Genomic DNA, 21,196 nt, shown 5'->3' with positions numbered 1-21,196 from the left:
CAAAGAAACAGGTTTCACAGATTTTCACGAAGTCCTGAGCTCTGGACCCAGCCTGCTCTGCTCATGACCTTGGGACTGTTCCTGTTTGTCTGCCCACAAGTTTCCTTCTAGCAATCAGACTCAGAGAGGATGTGTCATTTGGCTAAGGCAGCACAGCACACCCAGGCCAGCCTGAGACCCCTGGCACCAGCAGCTCTCTAAGTTCCTCCTGTGTTGACTTCAGCAACAGATGGGAAGCTGCACGCAGGCCCAGGACCCTTGGGTCCTTAGCATCCTGACAAGAATGCGGAGCCTTTTTCAGAGCAGCTCCAGGGCCTCCCCCTCCCAAAAGGCAGGAGGAAGTCTGGGGATCCCCACCCTTCTCAGGTTCACACCAGAGGTCATGGAAAATTCTCCCTGCACTGGCCCAGCCCTGACACAGGAGCTGCGGGAAGAGCAGGAAGGACCCTTCCCGTGTGCAAAGATGCACCCAGACATACTGTTGGTGCTCAGACTGTGTCCCTAAACAGAGCCCCTCCCTCCTTGGTTTTGGGGGGGTAAATTGCAGGGGCCTGGGGTTCTAGTCACCCACCCTGCAGACCCTCAGGGGGTATCTGGAGACCCCTGGGCCTGACCATGTTGACTCCCTGGGGACTCTCCACACACAGAAACCGAGCACCTGCAGGAACCGGACACTCAGTGTGCCCACGTCCTCCCCTGGAACCCCACGCTTACTTGATCTCTGTGTGGCCGCCAGCTTTCCGAGCGATCTGCACCAACTCCTTCCCATAGCGCTCCTCAGCCTGGGCCCTAGGAGGATCAGAGCAGGGGACCCCTCAGACTCCTCAGCCCAGCCAGCTTGTGCCCTGCCCCCATACTCCCCACTGCCCCAGGTGCTCCCACTCACCTCTGCCGCAGCAGCTCCTCCACGTCCTTGCACATCTTCCTCCCATCCTGCAGCCTCTGCAGCAGCGTCTCATAGCCCGTGTGCGATGTGAAGTCCCTGTTCTGGGTACAGGACAGAGTCCGGTCCAGTAGGTGCAGTGGGGGCTCAGCAGGGCCAGGACCCCTCCCTCACCTCCAGCTCACCTCCAGCACCCCAATTCCGTGCCAGGTCTGGCCCAGGAACTGCAAAGCTATCACCCTATGATGGTGGGGGCGAGCTGGGAGGACCCCAGCCCCGGCAACACAGAGCATGGGTCAGGCATGGCAGCTCCACACCAGGCAGGTCCTGGAGGGGTCAGCTGCAGTGACCAAGCCCCTGGTTGCCCTGTCTTCCCTAACCCTGATGGCCCTGGCATCAGAGGCTTCCAAGTGAGAACCCAAGGTCCACATGGGAGACTGGGGCTCTCTCTCCTCTTCCTCTCCGCCTCTGCCACCAGACAGCCAGAGCTCTCTGCCAGGTGGGACTGTAAATCAGAGGGACACCGATAACTTTGGTCAGAACTGGAACCTACTACATTTGGACTTGAGTTTATGCTTCACACATCCTACATCTAACAATATAGCAGAAACGGTGCACACCTTGGAGAGACCGTGTATACCTGAGGCACCAAACACCTATTATATTTAAGGACACAACTGACATATTTAACACATGTTAAAACACCCTGCAAAGCCCCAGTCTTCCTCTTTATGGGGGTGCAGTATCATAGGGAATTTCCTAGCTGCTTCTGCCACTAGACACTGTAGACATCCAGCTCCTTACCTCCCGCCCCATCCTACCATATAGTTCTCTGGGCCACCAGGCAGGAAGTTGGGGACCGTTTTGAAGGTGTGGCAATAGGATCTCCAAGGGCATCTCCTGCTGTGGGAGGGGTTCCCTGGGCCAGGCTGCCCTCTTACAGGCCCTCAGCCACAGGTCATCTGTGAACTATAGGACACCGGGAACCTGAGGTTGAGGAGACCTTAGTGGTGGGAGCAAGGACCCTGGGATCCTCCCTGAGCCCAAGTGGAAAAGACCGAATGCACAGGCGATCGCTAGAGACCCTGGGGTCTGTCTCTAGTTTGTATGATTCCCTTTTGAGGACCAAACCCTGCAATGCTCAGGGCTTATGCACTGCTCACTTCCTCACTTGCTCATTTCATCACTCAATCATTCACTCGAGAATCATTCCTGGCTGTGTTTGCTGGACCATAGTGATGTCAGGAATCAGACCCAGGTTGGCTGTGTGCAAGGCCAGTGCCCTACCTGCTGTACTATACACATATACTATATATATATATATATATATATACACACACATATGTATACATACATACATATATATACACACTATATACATGCTCCAAGCCCTCTGTGACTCATGTCCCCAGAGACCTAAAAGCTCCAGTGTGTCTGCCCTGGGCAGACACCTCAGCCCCTGAGGGTACATAGCTGCCCATATGTGGGGAATGGAGCACGTTTCCAAAGCCATCTGGGGTGCCCCTCTCCCTACCCTGCCTCCCCTATAGGCTGGGTTCTAGGCTGAGAGCAGAGTTCACTGTGGTGCCCAGCAGGGTCTAAGGAAGGGCAGAGCTGGTCAAGACTACAGAGGGCAGGGCAGAGAGGGCATAATTGGGGACAGCTTATCCAATCTCATGCCAGCCCAGCCCAGCCCACCCTCAACACACTCAACACAGTGGGCATCCATGCCTTGCAATGTTCAGGAGCCCCAGCTCAGCTCTTTCCCCGAAATCCCCAGACTCAGCTCTGATGCCTCCAGGGTGCTCCTACCAGAGGAGGGATGCGAGCCCCTACCCCCACCTTCTGGAGACCTATCAGGGAAGGGTCAATGTCCAGGTTGAATCTGCTGTGGTGAGACCCAAATCTATGGTTTCCCATCAACCAAGCAGCTGATCCTAGCTTCCAGCCCTTCCACCTCTGCCCTTTGCCTCTGACCAGGTCACGCTGACTGGGACCCCAGCAAGTAGACAGGAGTCTCATAGATCACAAGTGCTCTATGGCACCAGTCTTCCTCCATCTCTGGGATCTGTGTCTGAGTCCTAGACAAAGGAAAGCCCAAGAGCTTGGGCAGGGACACACATGCAGCCAGACCTATAAGCCAACAGTCCATCCATTTGCCCTGAATGTCTCCCCTCTCCCCACCCAACCAGGGGAGCCCCCAGAGCAGAGAGAGAAGAACAAACCTACACTGGCCATTGTGGAAGCAGCTATGGCCCTGCAGGCTGGGTCTTCAGGAGTGTGAAGACTTGGGCACAATGCTTGGGCTGCTCAGAGCAGGGGATAGTGGCAGCTGAGCCACAGTCATGAATGACTCCACTTTCCCAGGAAGTGTCTGTCGGCTCCCAGAGTTACCCAATGCTCTTTCCTCTCCCCCTCCCTTGCCCACCCTTCCTCCTCTTCAAGGGGGTGGCTCTGAATCACGGCTCAGAGCAGGGGCCCAGCCACCTTGGGTGCTTGTGACAGAACACGATGAAGCCCTCAGTCAGTGGCATCGCCAGCCGCATAGGGCCACAACCAAGACCCAGCACCAGGTTCACCTCCTCCAGGGAACTTCCCAGGCTTTCTTCTCCCTGTGCCCCCCCCAACACAGGCCTGACACTCTCAAAGGTCTCCAAGATGGACAGGCTCTGACTGACATGTACACAATGAGACACCTCACCTCATAGGGTTTGCCTGTAGCCTTGGTCACCCCAAACCTGCCTGTGGTCTGGTCCTTTGTCAGGTTTGTTCATCTGTCATGCTCTATGCCAACAGCAAACCCACAATCTTACTGAAAATGTCCCCTCTGGAGATGGCATGACAGTGAGGAGAGGAGAAAGACTAAGGGGAGACAGGGCCATCCATGGTCTTTTGTGTCTGTAAAGGGGGAGTCTGGACATACCTGCAGGAGTTCTGCAGCCCATTAGTGATGCTCATTTTGAAAGAGCAAAAAAAAATTTTTTTTTTTAAATCAATTGTGTGGGGCCAGAGTGATAGTACATTCCTTGCATTCAGCCAGCCTGGGCTCAATCCCTATAACCGCATATGGTTCCCAAGCCTTGCCAGGTGTGATATCTGAGTTCAGAGCCAGTAATCAGCCCTGAGCATTGCTGGGTGTAGCCCACGAAACAAACAGCAACGATAAATCTGGAGCTAGAGAGATAACAGAGGTTAAGGCATTCGCCTTGCATATGACTCTAGCTGTGGCCATAGCAGTAGTTCAAACTCCAGCACCACATAGAGGGTCCCCCCCACCAGCACCACTAAATGTGGCTTCTGAACACTATCAAGTATGTCTCTCCAAAATATTAAAATATTGATGGGCCAGAGAGATGGATAAACAGAATTAGCTTATTCTTTGCATGCAGAAGGCTCAGATTCCACTCCCAGCACCACATGGTCCCCCCAAACCACCAAGAGCAATTCCCAAAAGCACAGAGTCAGGAGAATATCCGGGCCCCCAAACAAAACAACATGTTCACTCAAGTTCTGCCCAGCTCAGTAGAGCACTAGCTGTGGGACTAGCAGAGCTCTGCTGTAAGCAGGCAAATGGTAGGAGAGGCCATGCCAAGAGCAAACAGAAGGCGAAGAGACCTGACCTGCCACACAGGGACCCTCTTTGGGCCCAGCTCCAGGAGGTGTCAAGACACCCAGTTTTCTTCTTATCAGGGCTCAGTCCCCTCTGTCTTCTCTGAGTGCATCTGGGTTAGGCCCTGCAGCCCCCCAGTGGATAGAGGCAGGCCTCTGTCCCCTTGCCTGAGTCACTCTAGATGGTTGAGAGATGAGCTACAGTGACCTTAGTCCTGAGAAGGCCACTTCCCTTCTCTTTTTTTTTTCCTTTTAATTTCCGGGCCATATTTAGCGGTGCTCAGGAGTTACTCCTGACTCTATGCTCAAAAATGATTCCTAGCAGTGCTCGAGGGATCATTTGGGATGCTAGGGATCAAACCTGAGTCAGCTGTGTGCAAGGCAAATGTCCTACTCTCTGTGTTATCACTCCAGCTCCACCGCTTTCTTTCTGGGGACATGGTTTCCTCATCAGGGAGATGGAAACAAACCTCTCTCTCCAGGCCACTTAGTCCCTCCCTGGGCCAGATGCCCAGGCACTCTGACTGCCAATGGCAGCCAGTGGGTGCTTGGGCCTGGTCTCTGAGACCAGACTGGAGCCATTCACAGCCCCTGGTGATACCCAGCCCCATGCCCATCCTATAAGAAGGGACTCCCAGTTCCCATGTGCTGTGATTGATCTGAGAGGCTGAAATTGATTGATCTGAAATACTGGGTGCCAGGTCAGCGGTGTCCAGAGCTGAGCCTGGGCTAAGGGATTAAAGGTAAATGAAAGGGATTCTGGTACAAACTTCCACTAACCCATGTAGAGTATGCCCAGAGTTCAGCTCTGATCTCTTGTCCTGGCTTCTCTTTGCAAGGCCCCAAGCTCAGTGGCTGCCCAAGTCTGGTTTCATCCCTGCTTACCTCCCCTGACCCCACTACTTAGAACCTTCTCCCAGCACAGCTGGGCCTGCTTCCCACTCTGAACATCTTCTCTGTCCCTAGGCAGCAGAGGTTCCCAGTCTCCTTCCCATAGAATTCTACAGCCAAAGTATACAGGAATTCCATGGCTGGAAGTACACAGCTAGACTCTGAACCTGCAGCAATGGTCCCAGCTCCTGTCCACCAAAATAAGCCAGAATGTCTTGGTTAAGTCAATCAACCCTGATTTTAGACAGATGTTAGGAGACGACATGACCTTCAACTGTCCTTCCAGAAAAGAAGTCCCTGTGTGTCTCTGGCTTTTGGACACAATGACCACCAGTGGCTGTAGCCCAGAGCAATTATCTCACACTTTTAGAAGGATCCAAAAGAGAGAAGAGTGGGTCTTTGGTCCTGCAGGTAAAATTAAGTCCCCAATTTTACCTGCAAAGGCAATAGGTAGCACTGGCTTCACAGATCTGTCCAGGAGAAAAGTGCATGATTTGAAGGGAGGATCTCCAACACCCCCCAAGAGCTGTGTGAACTGATGAACTTGAATGTGACTGCACAGAATCAAAAGCTGCCAGCTGCAGGACAGAGAGTTGGCATATGTCACTCTATACCTTCCCTCCCTACTCCACCAGTGTCTAGGAAAGAAAGTTGTCCTGGGGCATCTCCAACTGCTACACTGTCACCAGCAAAACAAGACATCTCTTGCCTGTGCAAGTTTTGTGTTTTGGGCCACATCTGGCTCTTTAATCAGGGAACCACATGGTGCAAGAGATTTAATCTGGGGTTCCTGCATGTGAAATAATCACTCAACTCATCACTGTCTGACCCTTTCACCCATTATGGGTTACTGATTTTGCACCCAGTGCATTCACAGAGGCCCCAGAAGTTTGGGGCTTGAATAGGTATGAGTAGAATGTGCCACAAGAAGAAGCATGCCTATTCGCTCAGCACTTGTGGGCTTCCAAGAAAAAATGGTATGATGAGATGCTTTAAATCAAGGATACAGTCGAGACTGCACTAGAATGAGTTAGACCTGAAAATTGCTAGAAAGCTCTACTACATTCCCAGGGTAAAGAAAAGCGGTCTAATGGTGCTTTTAGACAGCAGATGGAAAATTACATCTCTTGTGTGCGTGCTTGCCAAGTTTTAAAAATTATAAAATACAAAAACCACTTTGTAAAACAATGTTAATTATTATGTTTTGAATCTTTCTGATACCTTACATAGTCTTGGTTTACTAAAAACAATAAGGAGCGACCAGGTTTTCTTTTGCTTCTCAACTATGACCCCACATTGGGCTTCATCTCAACCATTATTTCTTTTTTGTTCTCCCCTCAACCATTATTGCTTGAAAAATTGAGGAAGACAGAAAGCCACACACCCAGCTATGGAGTAGATGGATGGATGGATTAGGTGGGTGGATAGTTTGGGTGGGTGGGTAGGTGGATTGGGTGGGTGGCAGATGGATCGATAGATGGATCGGGTGGATGGATGGATGGATGGATGGATGGATGGATGGATGGATGGATGGATGGATGGATGGATGGATGGATAGATGGATGGATAAATGGATAAATAGTGTGTGGATAGTGGATGAATTGATGAATTGGGTGAATGATAGATTGGGTTGGATAGATGGATAGGTAGGTGGATGAATGGATGGGTGAATTAGGTGAGTGGATGGATGGATAAATTGGATGGGTAGATGAATGGATGAACTGAGTGGGTAGATGGATGGATTGGGTGGTAGATGGATGGATTGGATGGTAGATGAATGGATGGGTTGGGTGGGTAGATGAATGGATGGATTGGGTGGATGGGTATTATGTTACACATTATTTTACCCAAAACAAAGATCATTCCTGGTATCTTTATATCTGTTTGTTTACAACTTGGTTTTACCAAAAACAAAGATGATCTTATATGTAAACTTGGGTGGGTCAGGCACAGGATAGCTTGAGCTATCTGCCCTTACTATGTCCTTATGGCACCACCTGGGGTACTCAATAAAAACAGTTATGGCATGAAGCTTGCTGGAGATACAAGGTAAAAAACAGCCAGACTATATGAGTTTCACCCTCAGCCTGGTCTGGATTATTTCATGTGTGATCCTGCTTTAGACTTGTTCACCTGGGGCTGGAGATATGACAAATGGGATGATTTTACAGATGGGTGGGTGGATGGATGGATGGGTGGTGGATGGATGGATTGGGTAAATTCATCCATCATTCATGGATTGGATGATTTAAGTTAATGGATGGATGGAATGGGTGAGTGGGTGAATTGGGGTAAGTGGGTGATTGGATGGATGGATGGATGGATGGATGGATGGATGGATGGATAGCTGAAATGATAGAACAGATTCTTCAACAAACAAGTCAGTTGTTTATTCAACTATCCCATGAGAAGAGTTAATTGAAGAGAAAGTCCCAAACTTATGCTTAGAAGAGCTTTGGGGGAATTCTATCTCCTGAAGACCTCTGAACAGAACTCATGCAAGTAGAAAAGCAGCAAGACTAAATTCAGTTCCATGCCAGGAAAGACTCCTACTAGGCTCCCAAGGCTGCCTGCTGGGCTGGGCAGAGTTTACCCATTGCTAATGCCAGTTAACAGGTCAGGACTTTCTGGAGAAATTGTGTGAATGGTTGATGGATAAATGAATTGGGTGAGTGATAGATTGGATTGCAAAGATGAATGTATGAATGGACGGTGAATTAGGTGGGTAGATGGATGAATTGGGTGAATGATAAATTGGATTGTATAAATGGATGGATGAATGGATGGTGAATTAGGTGGGTGGATGGATGAATTGAGAGAATGATAGAGTAGATTGGATAGATGGATAGATGAATGGATGGGTGAGTTAGGTGGATGGATGGACGAATCGAATAAGTAGATAGATGGATTGGGCAGTAGATGAATGGATGAATTGGATCTCCAATGACCATTTTGGAAGGAGGTCTTGGGATCTGGGCATCCCCTTATCAAGGATTGGTGGGGCCTATGCATAAGATAAATGTGAGGTGGTTTGCAGGTTTTCTAAACTGACTCAGGATAAAGTAGCAGGGTTATTGCCAAGAAAGCAAAGACAGAAGTTAGTTTTGTAAGTGTAAAGGCACATTGGATGTGGTTAGACAAGCACTCCGAGTTCACAGAAACTGACAGCTGCTTACGATTAGAAATGAGTTTCGAAAGGGCCCCAGCCCCACCAAGCCCTATTTTGGAGGTTTTTCCAGGGTTTGCAGACTCCTTATCTGCCAGCCAGCATCCTTAAGTGATTGATCCTCTAGCACTGTGCTCCATGGCACAGACACTCTCTCCCTCCATCACCATGAATCACACAGGCCTGTAGTTGCTGCCTTCTGTGGTTCTGTTAGATGGGAACTCTTAAGGGCTCCCAGGACTTGTAGAGGAGTGGAGGAAACACAGGATTACACGAAAGGAATCCAGAGAGAAACAGGGCCTCTTCTTTCAGGAATTTTCATCTTGAGTGAAGCTGGGGGAGGGTCTGGGTTCTTTAGGGCTCAGTGGGGCCAGCATGGCTGCCAACCAAGGCCCTCTGGGCTACAGAGCTTTGAGCTATGAAACAGGCTTGTAGATTGATTATCAGGAGGGAAAATGTGGCTGTAGCTTCACTACCCACTTCCTGCCAAGTCCTACCCCACCCCTCACCTCCCACCCCCACTCCCTACCCCTTCCTCCAACCTCCAAAACCAAGTGAGAAGTTCCAAGGGTCAGGTGAGATGGCACACAAGCATTTGTCAAGGGAGGTGGAAGAGTGAGCCCCAAGGAAAAAAGCCTGGAGATGGGACCAGAGTGATAGGTAGGACCTTAGTTTTGCACAAGGAGGCTCCAGGTTCCATTCCTATCGCATACCACTTGGTCCCCCAGGAGTAATTCCTGTGTACAGAGTCAGGAGAAACCACTGAGCACTATTGGGTGTGGCCCGAAACCAAAAAAAGACAGTATCAAGAGAGAAAGGGTTTTGGATGATCATTTGTTTATAAGTAATTTATATGCAGAATATGCAAAGAACTCAGGATCTGCAACAAACTGACAAGCCATTTAAAAGAGGATATACCAAGAAACAGCCAATTCATACTCAAGGCCATTAGTCATTAGGGAAATACAAATCAGAACCACAATGAGATGCCACTTCATGCCTTCCAGAATGGCTATGATTAAACCAAACCAAAGAGAAAAGAACAAGGGTTGGCAAGAGACATGAAGAAACTGGGGAAGCCTCATGCTTTTTGTGGATGACAATTTAGCAGTTTTTCAACTACTATAACATTCATACAATATGAGCTAGCTATTCCATTCCTAGAATTTAAAAAATTTAAAAGCTGGGATTCAAAAAGCTATTTGTAAGCCCACACTCACACTATCATTGTTCTCAACAGTCATCAGGAAGAAACAACCCACATGGCCATCAGCAGATGAATAACAAGAAAAATGAGGCATTGTGCAAAATGGGGTAGTGCTTGGCTATAAAAAAGATGCAAGGGATTAGAGAGCTTGTGTGGAGAGATTGCCTTGCAAGCAGTTGACCCATGTTTGATCTCTGGAACCTCGGAGTCTCCCAAGCTCCACCAGGAGTAAATCCTGAATATAGCACTGACAACCACTGGGTGTGACCCATCCCCAAACACACACACACACACACACACACACACACACACACACACACACACAGACTGAAATTTTGATGTGTGTCACAACACAGATAAGCCTTAAAAGGACATAGTTAAGGAATATAAGCCAGACACACCAAGGACAACTATTCTATATATAATTCTACTCATATGAGGTCCTATAATAAACAAATTTTGAGAGACAGAGAGCAGAATAGAAGTAGGAATTGTGGGCAAGTGACAGTGGCCCAGGAGATCGTTATGATGATCTGGATCCTGTTAGTTCCACGCTGTAAATGCATGCAAGGCCCCTGAGACGCACATACCAAACTATTGAACTAGCACGTTCTGTGTTATATAGACTGCATTATAAGAAATCTCAGGGCTGGTGTGGGTATTTGGTTTGTTTTTGTTTTTAATTAAAGAACTCTATCCAAGGCCAGTGCGGTGGCACAAGGGGTAAGGCATCTATCTGCCTTGCTTGCGCTAGCTTAGGACGGACTGCGGTTCGATCTCCCGGGATCCCATTTGGTACCCCAGGCCAGGAGTGATTTCTGAGCGCATAGCCAGGAGTAACCCCTGAGCGTCACAAAAAAAAAAAAAAAAAAGACCTCTACCCATTCACAAGGTGACATGCATGGGTTAAGCCTGGTGCCTCTTCTTTATTAGCACAGTCACAAATCCAAACTCACAATTGTCTACAAGAGCTTTCTCAATCGTGGTGCACCAGTGAAACATGGAAAAAATTTGAGAAAGGCGATGCTCAGACACCCCAGCCCTGCCCCTGCTCCCTGGCACTGGGACTAGGGGGCCTGGAGGGCTGTACGCTGGCTCTGTCTGGCCATACCAACCACCTTGCAGCCCCTAGAGTTCATCATTCTTTTGTCTGCGAGTGCACCCTCTCCCTCTGCACCTCTTTCTCCCTCATGAGCCTAACTGCCATCCTCCCATCCTGCTCCTTTCTCTGTGGCTACCCTGTTCCTGCTCAGGCTCATTTCTGGACTGCCAATGCTTCCTGTTGCCCAATAGTGTGTGCTAGCAGAAGGGATGTTCCTTGCCTTTGTGGGGTCCAGGCTCTTAGCATTTGCCTCACCCCCTCTTCACCTCTCATCCACTCAGACATGCTATTGCAGTAGCCACACCTGCTTGGGCCCGAAAGTCTATACACCTCCAGGCTCACATCCCCTGCTTGCAGAAGAGAAGAACTCACAGGATTATGTCTGGATCAGGGGCACCAGGGACCAAAGTCATGATGCCAGAGGTAGACCCTATTCTGAAAAGAGCACAGGAAAGGTTCTAGGAAGAGGGTGGTTCAACTCTGAGGCTTATCCCATTTTCAGTCCAGGTTTTGGTGCCTGTCTGCCAGTTCCCTAGACAGAGCAGCAGACAACGCTTCCCCTGTCTCATTAGCCCTGCCCAAGGCTTCTCATCTCCAAACATCACCATTACCTGACAAATGAAGAAGTTGAAGTTCAGAGAGAAGAAACTATTCTAGGGAGTGAGGCCACAAATGAAGCCTGTTCCCTAGACTTTGGGGTGGGGAGTGGTCTGAGCTTCGAGGGCAGGACCTTTCAGAGTAAGCAGGATAAGGGTAAGTGAGAAGATGGGGGATGACCTAGGCAGGGGACCCCAACTCTCTCTGACTGACTGGCAGCCAGTTACAGTTTTCATCTAAGTTCCCTCCTTGTGGGCAGCAGTGCCAGGAAGCTTGCTGGGAAGGAGGCCAGGAGGGCTGCAGGGAAGAAGAGGTGAGGAGGGCAGTGGGGAGAAGGAGGTCAGGATGGCTGGTGAGTCCTTGCTGTGCCTGTAGCTTCAGGCCCCCTTGCCCAAGCAGAAGCCACCAGGATGGAGAAGGTGCCAAGAAGTGGAGGACAGCAACTCTGCTCTGCTCAGGACTACTTAGGCTCCTTGTTAACCCCACTGGGCTTCGCATCCTCCTCAGTTCCTTGGGCTGCCTTCGAGACTACTCAAGGTTGGATCCTTGAAGACCCTGAAGCTCCTCTGTTTTCCTTCCTTCCACAGGAGAGCCTATCCATTCCCAAATCCTCACTGGTCTCACCTCCTGCCCAACAGGGCACTCTATGAGCTCTCAGAGGCTCCCCTGCTGGGTGCAGGTGCCAGCAGCAGCAGCAGGAGGACAATAGGCATCCCTGGGAATCAAAGGACAGACAGTTTCTGAGGCTTGTTTCCCACCAAGGATAAATGAAGGGAGAAGAAAATAATGGTCATGGATACTTCCCAGATGGTCTGGTCTGGGTTGATACTACCATGGCCTTCTCAGAAAGAGTGGGGGGGGGGTTCAGACTCCCATTTCTGAGCGAACTATAGCAGCCAAATATCACTCCCTAATCCTCCAACTGAAACGGTCCAGTTCTGAGTCTGAAATCATATAATATGAACAGCTATATCTTCACAGGTGAGATCAGACTACAGGGCTGAAAACTCTGGGCATTTCCTTCTAAAATAGGGTGGAGTCAAGCTGTCCTGCACCCACCCCACTATTGGAAATCTCAGCAGCCCCTGCCTACAAACCCCATATTCCCCGTAGAAATACCGCCCAGCTCTTCCACTCTACTCCAGGAAAAAATAATGGCTGTTGATACTTCTCAGATAGTCCTCTCCAGGCTGATTCCTCTGTGACCTTCTCAGAAAGAGGTGAGTGGGAGGGCAGAGTTCTCTTTCTGCAAAAACTACAGCAGCCCAATGCCACGCCCAAAACCGTCCTACAGAGAGGGTCCGGCTCTGTAACTTAATCTTTTCAAGCACTCAAACCACCTAATTTGTTTTAGATCTCTACATTTTGGACCACACAGCCACAGCAGCTGTGAAACACCTTAATTTTTTGTACTGTCAGAAAATCTAATGGGAAAATCCCATAGCAATCTTTCTACTTCAATGAACCTAACCAGTAGCACAGAAGACTTAATTGCACCAAATCACAGTTCAGTAAATCCTTAGACACTGCCTTTAGTAATAGAAGGGAGAGATACAACAATCATTTCAAATAACTGAGTTGGCTGGAGTGACAGTACAGTGGGTAGGGGGCTTACTTAGCATGTAGCCCACTTAGGTTCAATCCTCAGTATCCCAACATGCTCCCTTGAGCACCGGTAGGATTCCTGAACTTAGAACCAGGAGCAATTCTTGAGGACTACCAGGTCTGGTCCAAAGCAAAAGCAAAATAGCAAATTGATCTGTGTTCATCTAAGATTTGGTCATTCCAGTTGCTTTTGTGTTCTATTCTGAATTAAACAATCTGAATTAAACTTGCTTGTGCCTGTATGGAGGCAGGCTATGGTGGTGGGTGGGTGACAGGGGATACTGGTGGGATGGGCTACACTTGCAAGTAGGATTGGTGTTGGAACACTTATTGCTTGAAAGAACTATTATGAACTACTTGCTAAATCATAATAGTAAAATAAAAAGTATTTTTAAAAAAGAATAAATGAAGGTGTGTGTATGTGTGTGTTTTGAGTTTTCCATTTTTTAAATATTGTACTCTTGGGACTAGGGAGCACACAATGTCAGGGCTGGAACCTCAGGCCCCATACTGTGCCTTGAGCCTCACTTCCGGCCAGAGCTGCTCTTCTGGACAGCAGATGTCACATGCAGCAAAGGCCCCAAGGGGACTTGCTGGAGGAATCATGAAGCTGAGCATTGTGACCACAAACCTCTGCATTCTTCTCACACACTCCCCCTGACTGCCGCTGGCCAGTGAGTTCCAGAGAGACCAACATCCTGGGTTGGTCTCAGGGATCCCACATACCACAAAGTGTACAGAGTATGTGAACGAGGTAAGGCTCTCAAACCACATGCTCAGTCCCTCCACCCCCAATACCATCTTGCATTTGAAAACCAGAGTCACTTCCTTGTGTTTAAAAATGTATGCTGTTTAACGATGCCATTGAGGCCCACTTGTCGAAAAGTGGAGAATGGAAAACAGAGATATAGATCAGCCTCTGCAGAATCCAAGGCATTCACTGTGAGCATAGAGCACTACCCCACTTTCCTATCAGAATCATCACCAAGGGGCCAGAATGATAGTACTAAGACATTTGCTTTGCACAGAGTCAACTGGATTTGATCCCTAGCATCCTATATGGTCCACAGAGTCTGCCAATAGTAATTCTTGAGTGCAGAGCCAGGAGTAATCACTAAGCATTGCCAGGTGTAGCCAAAAAACAAAACAAAAAGAATCAAAGGGCTAGAATGATAGCAGTGGGTAGAGCATTTCCTTACTCAAGGCCAACCTAGGTTTAAACTCCAGCATTCCATATGGTCCCCCAAACTTGCCAGGCGTGATTTCTGAGATTAGACCCAGGAGTAACCTCTGAGCACCACCAAGTGTGGCCCCAAAATAAATAGAAACAAACAAACAAAAAAATCATCCTGAAGGGCCAGAGAGATAGCATGGAGGTAAGGCATTTGCCTTGCATGCAGAAGGACAGTGGTTCAAACCCCAGCATCCCATATGGTCCCCTGAGCCTGCCAGGAGCGATTTCTGAGCATAGAGCCAGGAGAAACCCCTGAGCTTGAACTCAACTGCAGTGAATGAGGGTGTCTACAGCCAAAGAGTGGCTCAACTCTGTGGCTCTGTCACCAGGCCTGAACCATGGATATGAGAGGCTGCAGACATGCCTTTCCTTGCTTTCTGGTGTGAACTCACATGACTTAGCCAATTTGGAATCTAAATGCCACTGCCCCACAGACATACTCTTCTGCCTCTCCAGGTACCCAGTAAGTTAACAGCTTCAGAGAGAAAAATTTCCATAAAACTTGAACTATGGTCCACTTTTGCATTTTTTAAAATGGTGATTTAGGGGGCCAGAGCTATAGCACAGCAGTAGGGCATTTGCCTTGCACACAGCCAATGCTGGACGAACCCCGGTTCAATTCCTGGCATCCCATATGGTCCCCTGAGCCTGCCAGGAGCAATTTCTGAGTGCAGAGTTAGGAGTAGTCCCTGAGTGCCGCCTGAGTGATCATAAAAGCCAGGAATAACCCCCGAGTGACCCAAAAAACAAAACAAAACAAATAAAAACAAACAACCCCCCCCACAAAAGTCAAGTGCCTTGGAGCTGGAGTAATAGTACATCAGGTAAAGTATCTTGTCTGGCATGTGACCAACTCCAATGAGATCCTCTGCACTAAATATGCTCCCCCACGCACTACCAGGAGTGATCCCAGAGTCAGAAGCAAGCCAGCCCTGAGCACTGCTGGGTATAGCCCCCAAACAAACCCAAACGCCCCCTCCCAAATATAGTTGAGATGCTTTCTGCCTCCATCTCCATCACCCAACATCTCCCAACACCACCCATTCCCGTGCAATTCATAGAATCTTCCAGAAACCTCTATTGCTAACATAACTTGGCCAATGCAAATGCTATTTCCTCTCTTTCCACGGGCCTTGCTCTTGGCTCTCTGCTAGATACTTTTTGTAAGTCACACTGATCCAGAAGCTCTTCCCTATCCAGCTCTCAGCCCATGATGGCCTTCTTGTCCCCAGGCAGCTCTGGCCAGGGAGGCACTGGGACCATTAAGTCCCCCGCTCAACCTCCGGCATCTTCATCTGTGCCTCTCTCTGGTCTCTGTTCACACCATGCAAGGCTACAGGTTCACCCTGCTGAAGGATCTCCCCACAGACTGTTGAAGCTGAGCTTCCAGCAGAGTCCTTGACCCCTTCCCTATACATCTGCCCCAGAGGCAGAAGGTGTAGTGGGGGTGGGAAAGAAACAGGAGGCATTGGTGGTGTGAAATTGCACTGTACTGTAAAACAAAGTGTCTAAAAGGGAAAAAAAAGGAAGAGAGAGAGGTAGAAAGGGAGAGAGAAGAAAAATGTATGCCTTAGAGATAGGACAGGGGGAAGGCATCAGGAAGGGTGAGAGGGAAACTGGGGACATTGGTGGCAGAAAATGTGCACTGGTAAATTGTTGTATCATGAATGATAAATAATTTTATCTGTGGGAGAAAAACTGTATTATGAACAACCTTGTAACCATGATGTTTAAGTTAAATAAATAAATAAAAATAACGTCAGGAGTTAATGCTGAGACTTGTTCCGCTCCTCAGAGTCAAAAGTCCAGAGCTGTAACCTGTTTGTTTATTTTTGTGTGTGTGTGGGAGGGAGTGTTTTGGGTCACACCCGGCAGTGCTCAGGGGTTCCTCCTGACTCTGTGCACAGAAATCACTCCTGTCAGGCAGAGGGGACAATATGGGATGCCGGGATTCGAACCACCGTCTGTCCTGGATTGGCTGCTTGCAAGGCAAATGCCCTACCGCTGTGCTTTCTCTCTGGCTCAGAGTTGTAACCTGAATGTCGTCCATCACAAGGTGGCAGGGTAAAGAAATCAACTCTGCAAGCTGAAGGCATGCACCTCCTAAACACAGCATTTGTAAGACGAGGAAACCTATGCCCCTACCCCTGCCCACATAGAATGCAAGAAAGGGGGAGAGGGTTGTACAAATGATAGGAACAGCTGACCAGAGAATACAAACGCTTCCCACGGTACAGCTGATGTGCATCTATTTGTTTTTTGGGGGGTTACATGTGCTCAGGGCTTATTCTTGGCTCTGTGCTCAGGCATCACTCCTGCAGGCTTGGAGACCATATGAGGCGCAGGGATTAAACTGGGGTCAGCTGCGTGCAAGGCAAGCACCCTGCCTGCTATACAATTGTTCTAGCCCTGATGTGTATCTGACCACAGTGAAAAATGAAATTGAAAATGAAAGGAAGGGGCCTAGGAGATAGAGCAGGGTTTAAGGTGGTTTCATTCTCTGCACTGAATATAGTCCCCAATGTATTTCCAGGAGTAAAGCCCTGAGCTCTGCTGATTGTGACCCAAAAACTAATCATTTGGGGTGTGTGAGGGTCATGCTCAGCGATGCTCAGGGATTACTCCTGATTCTGCATTCAGGAATCACTCCTGGCACTATCTGGGACTATATGGGATGCTAGGGACTGAACCAAGGTAAGCTATGTGCAATCCTACCCACACCCGGCAGCACTCAGGGGTTACTTCTAGCTCTGCACTCAGAAATCGCTTCTGGCAGATTCAGAGGACCATATGGGATGCCAGAATGCGAGCCACCATCAGTCCTGGATATGCTGAGTGCAAGGCAAAATGCCTACCACCGTGTTTCCCTCCAGTCCCCCACCAAACTTTTAATAATAATAATAATAATAACTCTTTAATGAAAAGAAGAAAGTAGGATTAAAAATGCATTAAAATTGTGTGCATAGGGGCCAGAGAGATAATACAATGGGTAGGATGTTTGTCTTACATTTGGCCAACCAGGGTTCTATCCCTGGCATCCCATATAGTTCACTGAGCACTATAACGATTGATTCTTGAGTGCGGAGCTCTGAGCACAGTCAGATATGGCCCTCAGAACAAACAAATAAAAAACTGTACACACAATCCGCCTAAAAATATCTTTAGAAAATGGAAAAATATTACCAGTTTTCTCTGAGGAGAAATCAAATGCTTTCCCCTGATTTCCCACTTGCCTCCCAGAAAGCTAAACTCTGTGCTCCTCGAGGAAGCAGACAGGAAGCTCCATTACAGTAATGGAACCAGAGCTCAGTGATCAGCCTCCATCTTTGCCTCTGTCTCTGTCTCTATCTATCTGTCATCTGTCTGTCTGTCTGTCTGTCTGTCTGTCTCTTTCACATTGAACTTGAAGAACTGGGACAGGCTGCCTATCCTCCGGCCAAAGTGGGGACCTTCAGTCCCCCTTTGTATTTCCCAAATGGGGAACCACATAGGCTCAGAATCAGGAAGGGGAAGAGACACCAGAAATTGAGCTGACATATGGGGGTGAGGAACATAGGCTCACCCCAGCCCCTGAGTGTCCCTGTGAGTCATTCCCTCCAGGAAGTGGCACCTCCTGCCGAAGAGAGGGGCTATAAGCATGGCTTTTCCCAGCCATGATACAGAAACTTACCAGTCTCACCCAAGAACAAATCAGAAGGAAAGTTTTAGGCCTGTCCACCCCAAAGTGGCACTGAGGAGTCACTACCTCTATGACCCAGCTTCCTCAGGCCCTCATTTTTCTTATTAATAACCCCAAAATGGAGAAAAGATGAATGGCAATTAAATCTGGGACCCCCTACCCTGTGATAGTACAGTGGGTAGGGTGCTTGCATGTGGTTCATTTCTTAGCATCCCATATGATTGCCTAACACCCCACCACCCCACAAGACTGATTTCTGCTTGCAGAACCAGAACTAACTCCTGAGTACCACCAGGTGTGTCCTTCTCACACACACACACACACACACACACACACACACACACACACACACACACACACCAGTAAAAATCAAGTAAAAACTTGACTTGTACTTTTGAAGGGAGCATAGAGAAATATGGTGGAGGCCATACTTGAAAGTGTTCAGGGGCTACTCCCAGCTCTATACTTGGAGGTTACTCCTGGTAGTGCGTGGGTGACCATGAGGTGCCGAAGATAGAATAGAGGCTGGCCGAATGCAAGGTAAGCATACATGTATATGTAAGTCAAGTGCAATGAAGGAGAACACACAGATTTAAGAAAGCAAGTGGGACCTCAGAGGCCTTCAGTGCTCTCCATCCTTCAAACATGGACCGTATATGATTGTTCTGCAACCTGCATGGATATTTCTCACTATGCAATTTGCTGCCAGGCAACCTACATATGTAAGGGGAACAAGGACCTTTCTCTGGGGTCCTGGACCCCTCTGACTGTGTGTTGAAGTGGACTATAAAAGCTCAGTTTCTCCAGCCTGAACACTTCTGTCCTCAGCCCCTAACCTCCTCCCTGACAGGCTCCGCCTTGAGATTGAGCCACAGACTTCCTGCACCCCAGGATGGTCTTTAGTACTGCTGGAGAATATGACAAAAATCAAAAACTCCCTTCCCATGCCCTCCTCCACCACACTCCCCAGCAGCCTGCATCTGAGAATATTGTCACAGATAAATAGGGGCTATAAATACATTCAGTGTAGCCACGAGGACAAAACTGGAAATATAGGGGCCAGAGCAGTGGCACATGGTATAAGGTGTCTGCCTTGCGCATGCTAGCCTAGAATGGACCACGGTTCAATCCCCCGGTGTCCCATATGGTCCCCCAAACCAGGAGCAATTTCTGAGCACATAGCCAGGAGTAACCTCAGAGTGACACCGGGTGTGGCTAAAAAAACCAAAACTAGAAATATAAGCCTATGAGTTACAGGACTATGCCATCTTCCTCCCCATGTCTGAACAATCATGCCAACTCTATCTTACTTTCCTCACCTCTCATAGTCAGAGAAGCAGCTATTTGTGAAATACCTCTAACAGTTCAATATTTAAGAATCACCTACTATGGGAGCTGGAGTGATAGTAAAAGGGTATAGCATTTGTCCTGCACTTCATCCCAGTTAGATCCCTGTACTTATATGGTCCCCCAGCACCACCAGGACTTAGTCCTGAGCACTGCTGGATTTGGCTCAAAATTAAAAATAAAACAAACAAAGAGAATCATCTACTATAATCCAGGTTTCCCCATGGACCCCTACTAATTAATGTCTCAATAGGTTGTAGGACCACATGACCACATTTGTTAAAATCACAGGCAAAGGGTTGGGATTCAACTCCAAGTGGTGAGCTGATTTCAGCACCAGTGGTCCATATATTATGCTGCAAGTTGTAGTTTAGTGGAACTCTGAGATCTCAGGACTTGAGCTTCATCTGTGAGGCCTCCACCGCCCACCAAGCCTTAATAGTAGAGGTCCTCCATGCTTCTTCCTACTCCCACTATTGGTCATGGACCCTATTTTTAAAAACTGTAGGTAAATAGAGTTCCAGAGCCTAACTGAAGCTATGGGGCACCCAGAGAAACCGGTGTTTCTTTTGGGAGTTGGAGTGGGAGTTGGTATGGAGGGTTGGGGCAGCCCTGACAGTGCTTGGGTCTTACTCCTGCTCTGTGCTCACGGATCACTCCTGGAGCTGCTCAGGGGACCATAGGTGGTACTGGGATTGAACCTGGGTCAGCATGTGCAAAGTAGGCACTTTCCTTGCTAAACTCTCTCCAATCCCTGATATTTGGGTACAAGTTCTCAGAAATCACTTTGGCTCCTGCCTTGCTGTGAACAGGTACCAGAAGCAGGACCCCTCATCCCATGTCCCCATGCTCTGGATTATGGAGCATCAGAAAACTGGTGCTGTTTCCTAATCAGGGTCTCCTTCCATTGTTAGAATCATCTTCATTCTAGCCCCCTGGAAGCCAGGGGGATCATAGCATTGCCTTGTCCAGAAAGTGAGTGGTTTTGTGGTTGTGTGGTGTGTGGATGTGGATGGGGGAGACAAAGAAGGTAGCCCATCTTTGGGCTTCACTACAGTTAGAACCCCAGACATTTGTTTTGCAGATGGGTCTATAAATTGAGCATCAAAATAACTTCTACAAGCTCAGCTAATCTTTTTTCCTTTTTTTTTTTTTTTTGTTTTTGTTTTTGGGTCACACCTGGCAGCGGTCAGGGGTTAGTCCTGGCATTATGCTCAGAAATCACCCCTGGCAGGCTCGGGGTACCATATGGAATGCCGGGATTTGAATCACCGTCCTTTTGCATGCAAGGCAAACACCTTACCTCCACGCTATCTCTCCAGACCCTCTTTTTTCCTTCTTTAGGAGGTAGATTGTTTCCTTCCATTTCTCCTCCATGGCCCTGAAGTTCACCGTCTGCCAAGGACCTAGAGTCCTGGAGCAAGCCCCTAATTATGCATCCAGTCTAGAAGGGTTTGGCCTTCTAGTGCAGGCAAGTTTCAAAGCTCTTTGTGCATCCCTCCTCTGGCTAAGGAGTTCACAGAAATGTTCCCTTCAGTTGCTGTTAGGATGGATGCTGGATGCTGAGGGCAGAGCTGGGCAGACAAGATGGTCAGCTTGAAGAGTCCCCAGGATGGTGTGGGATTTCAGAACCAGAGGATGGTAATGCCAACCCACCTTCTGGGGTATCTGGTCAGTATCAAGGCCTACTAGTCCCCACTTCCTTGCTCTGGTCTTTCCCCAGCACCCAAAGCCCAGAGAGCCACAGGGAGAGGAAAGGGTGAGGCATAGCAAATGGTTAGGTGACCACAGAGGAAGCTGCCTGAGTGGGCAGCGGCTGCCGTCCCTGAATCCACACATCCTCCCCCTCCTCCCTTCATCCCTCCCTTCCTTAGAT

At 48.7% G+C, this 21,196-nt stretch overlaps 1 protein-coding gene across 1 annotated transcript in view; it reads right to left on the bottom strand.

Annotated features, from left to right (window-relative positions):
• Positions 1-21,196, bottom strand: part of PSTPIP1 (proline-serine-threonine phosphatase interacting protein 1) — a 35,369-nt gene that overhangs the window by 12,554 nt on the left and 1,619 nt on the right. Inside the window, exons 2-3 of the mRNA XM_049782704.1 lie at positions 887-987; positions 715-789 (exon numbers count right to left, since the gene is read on the bottom strand). Coding sequence (XP_049638661.1) covers positions 715-789; positions 887-987 — 176 coding nt within the window. The remainder of the gene's footprint in view (positions 1-714; positions 790-886; positions 988-21,196) is intronic.

The sequence above is a fragment of the Suncus etruscus genome, chromosome 1 (assembly GCF_024139225.1).
Source record: "Suncus etruscus isolate mSunEtr1 chromosome 1, mSunEtr1.pri.cur, whole genome shotgun sequence".
NCBI lineage: Eukaryota > Metazoa > Chordata > Mammalia > Eulipotyphla > Soricidae > Suncus > Suncus etruscus.
The sequence above is the reverse complement of the archived record's forward strand: the minus strand, read 5'-3'. Positions and strand labels throughout refer to the sequence as shown.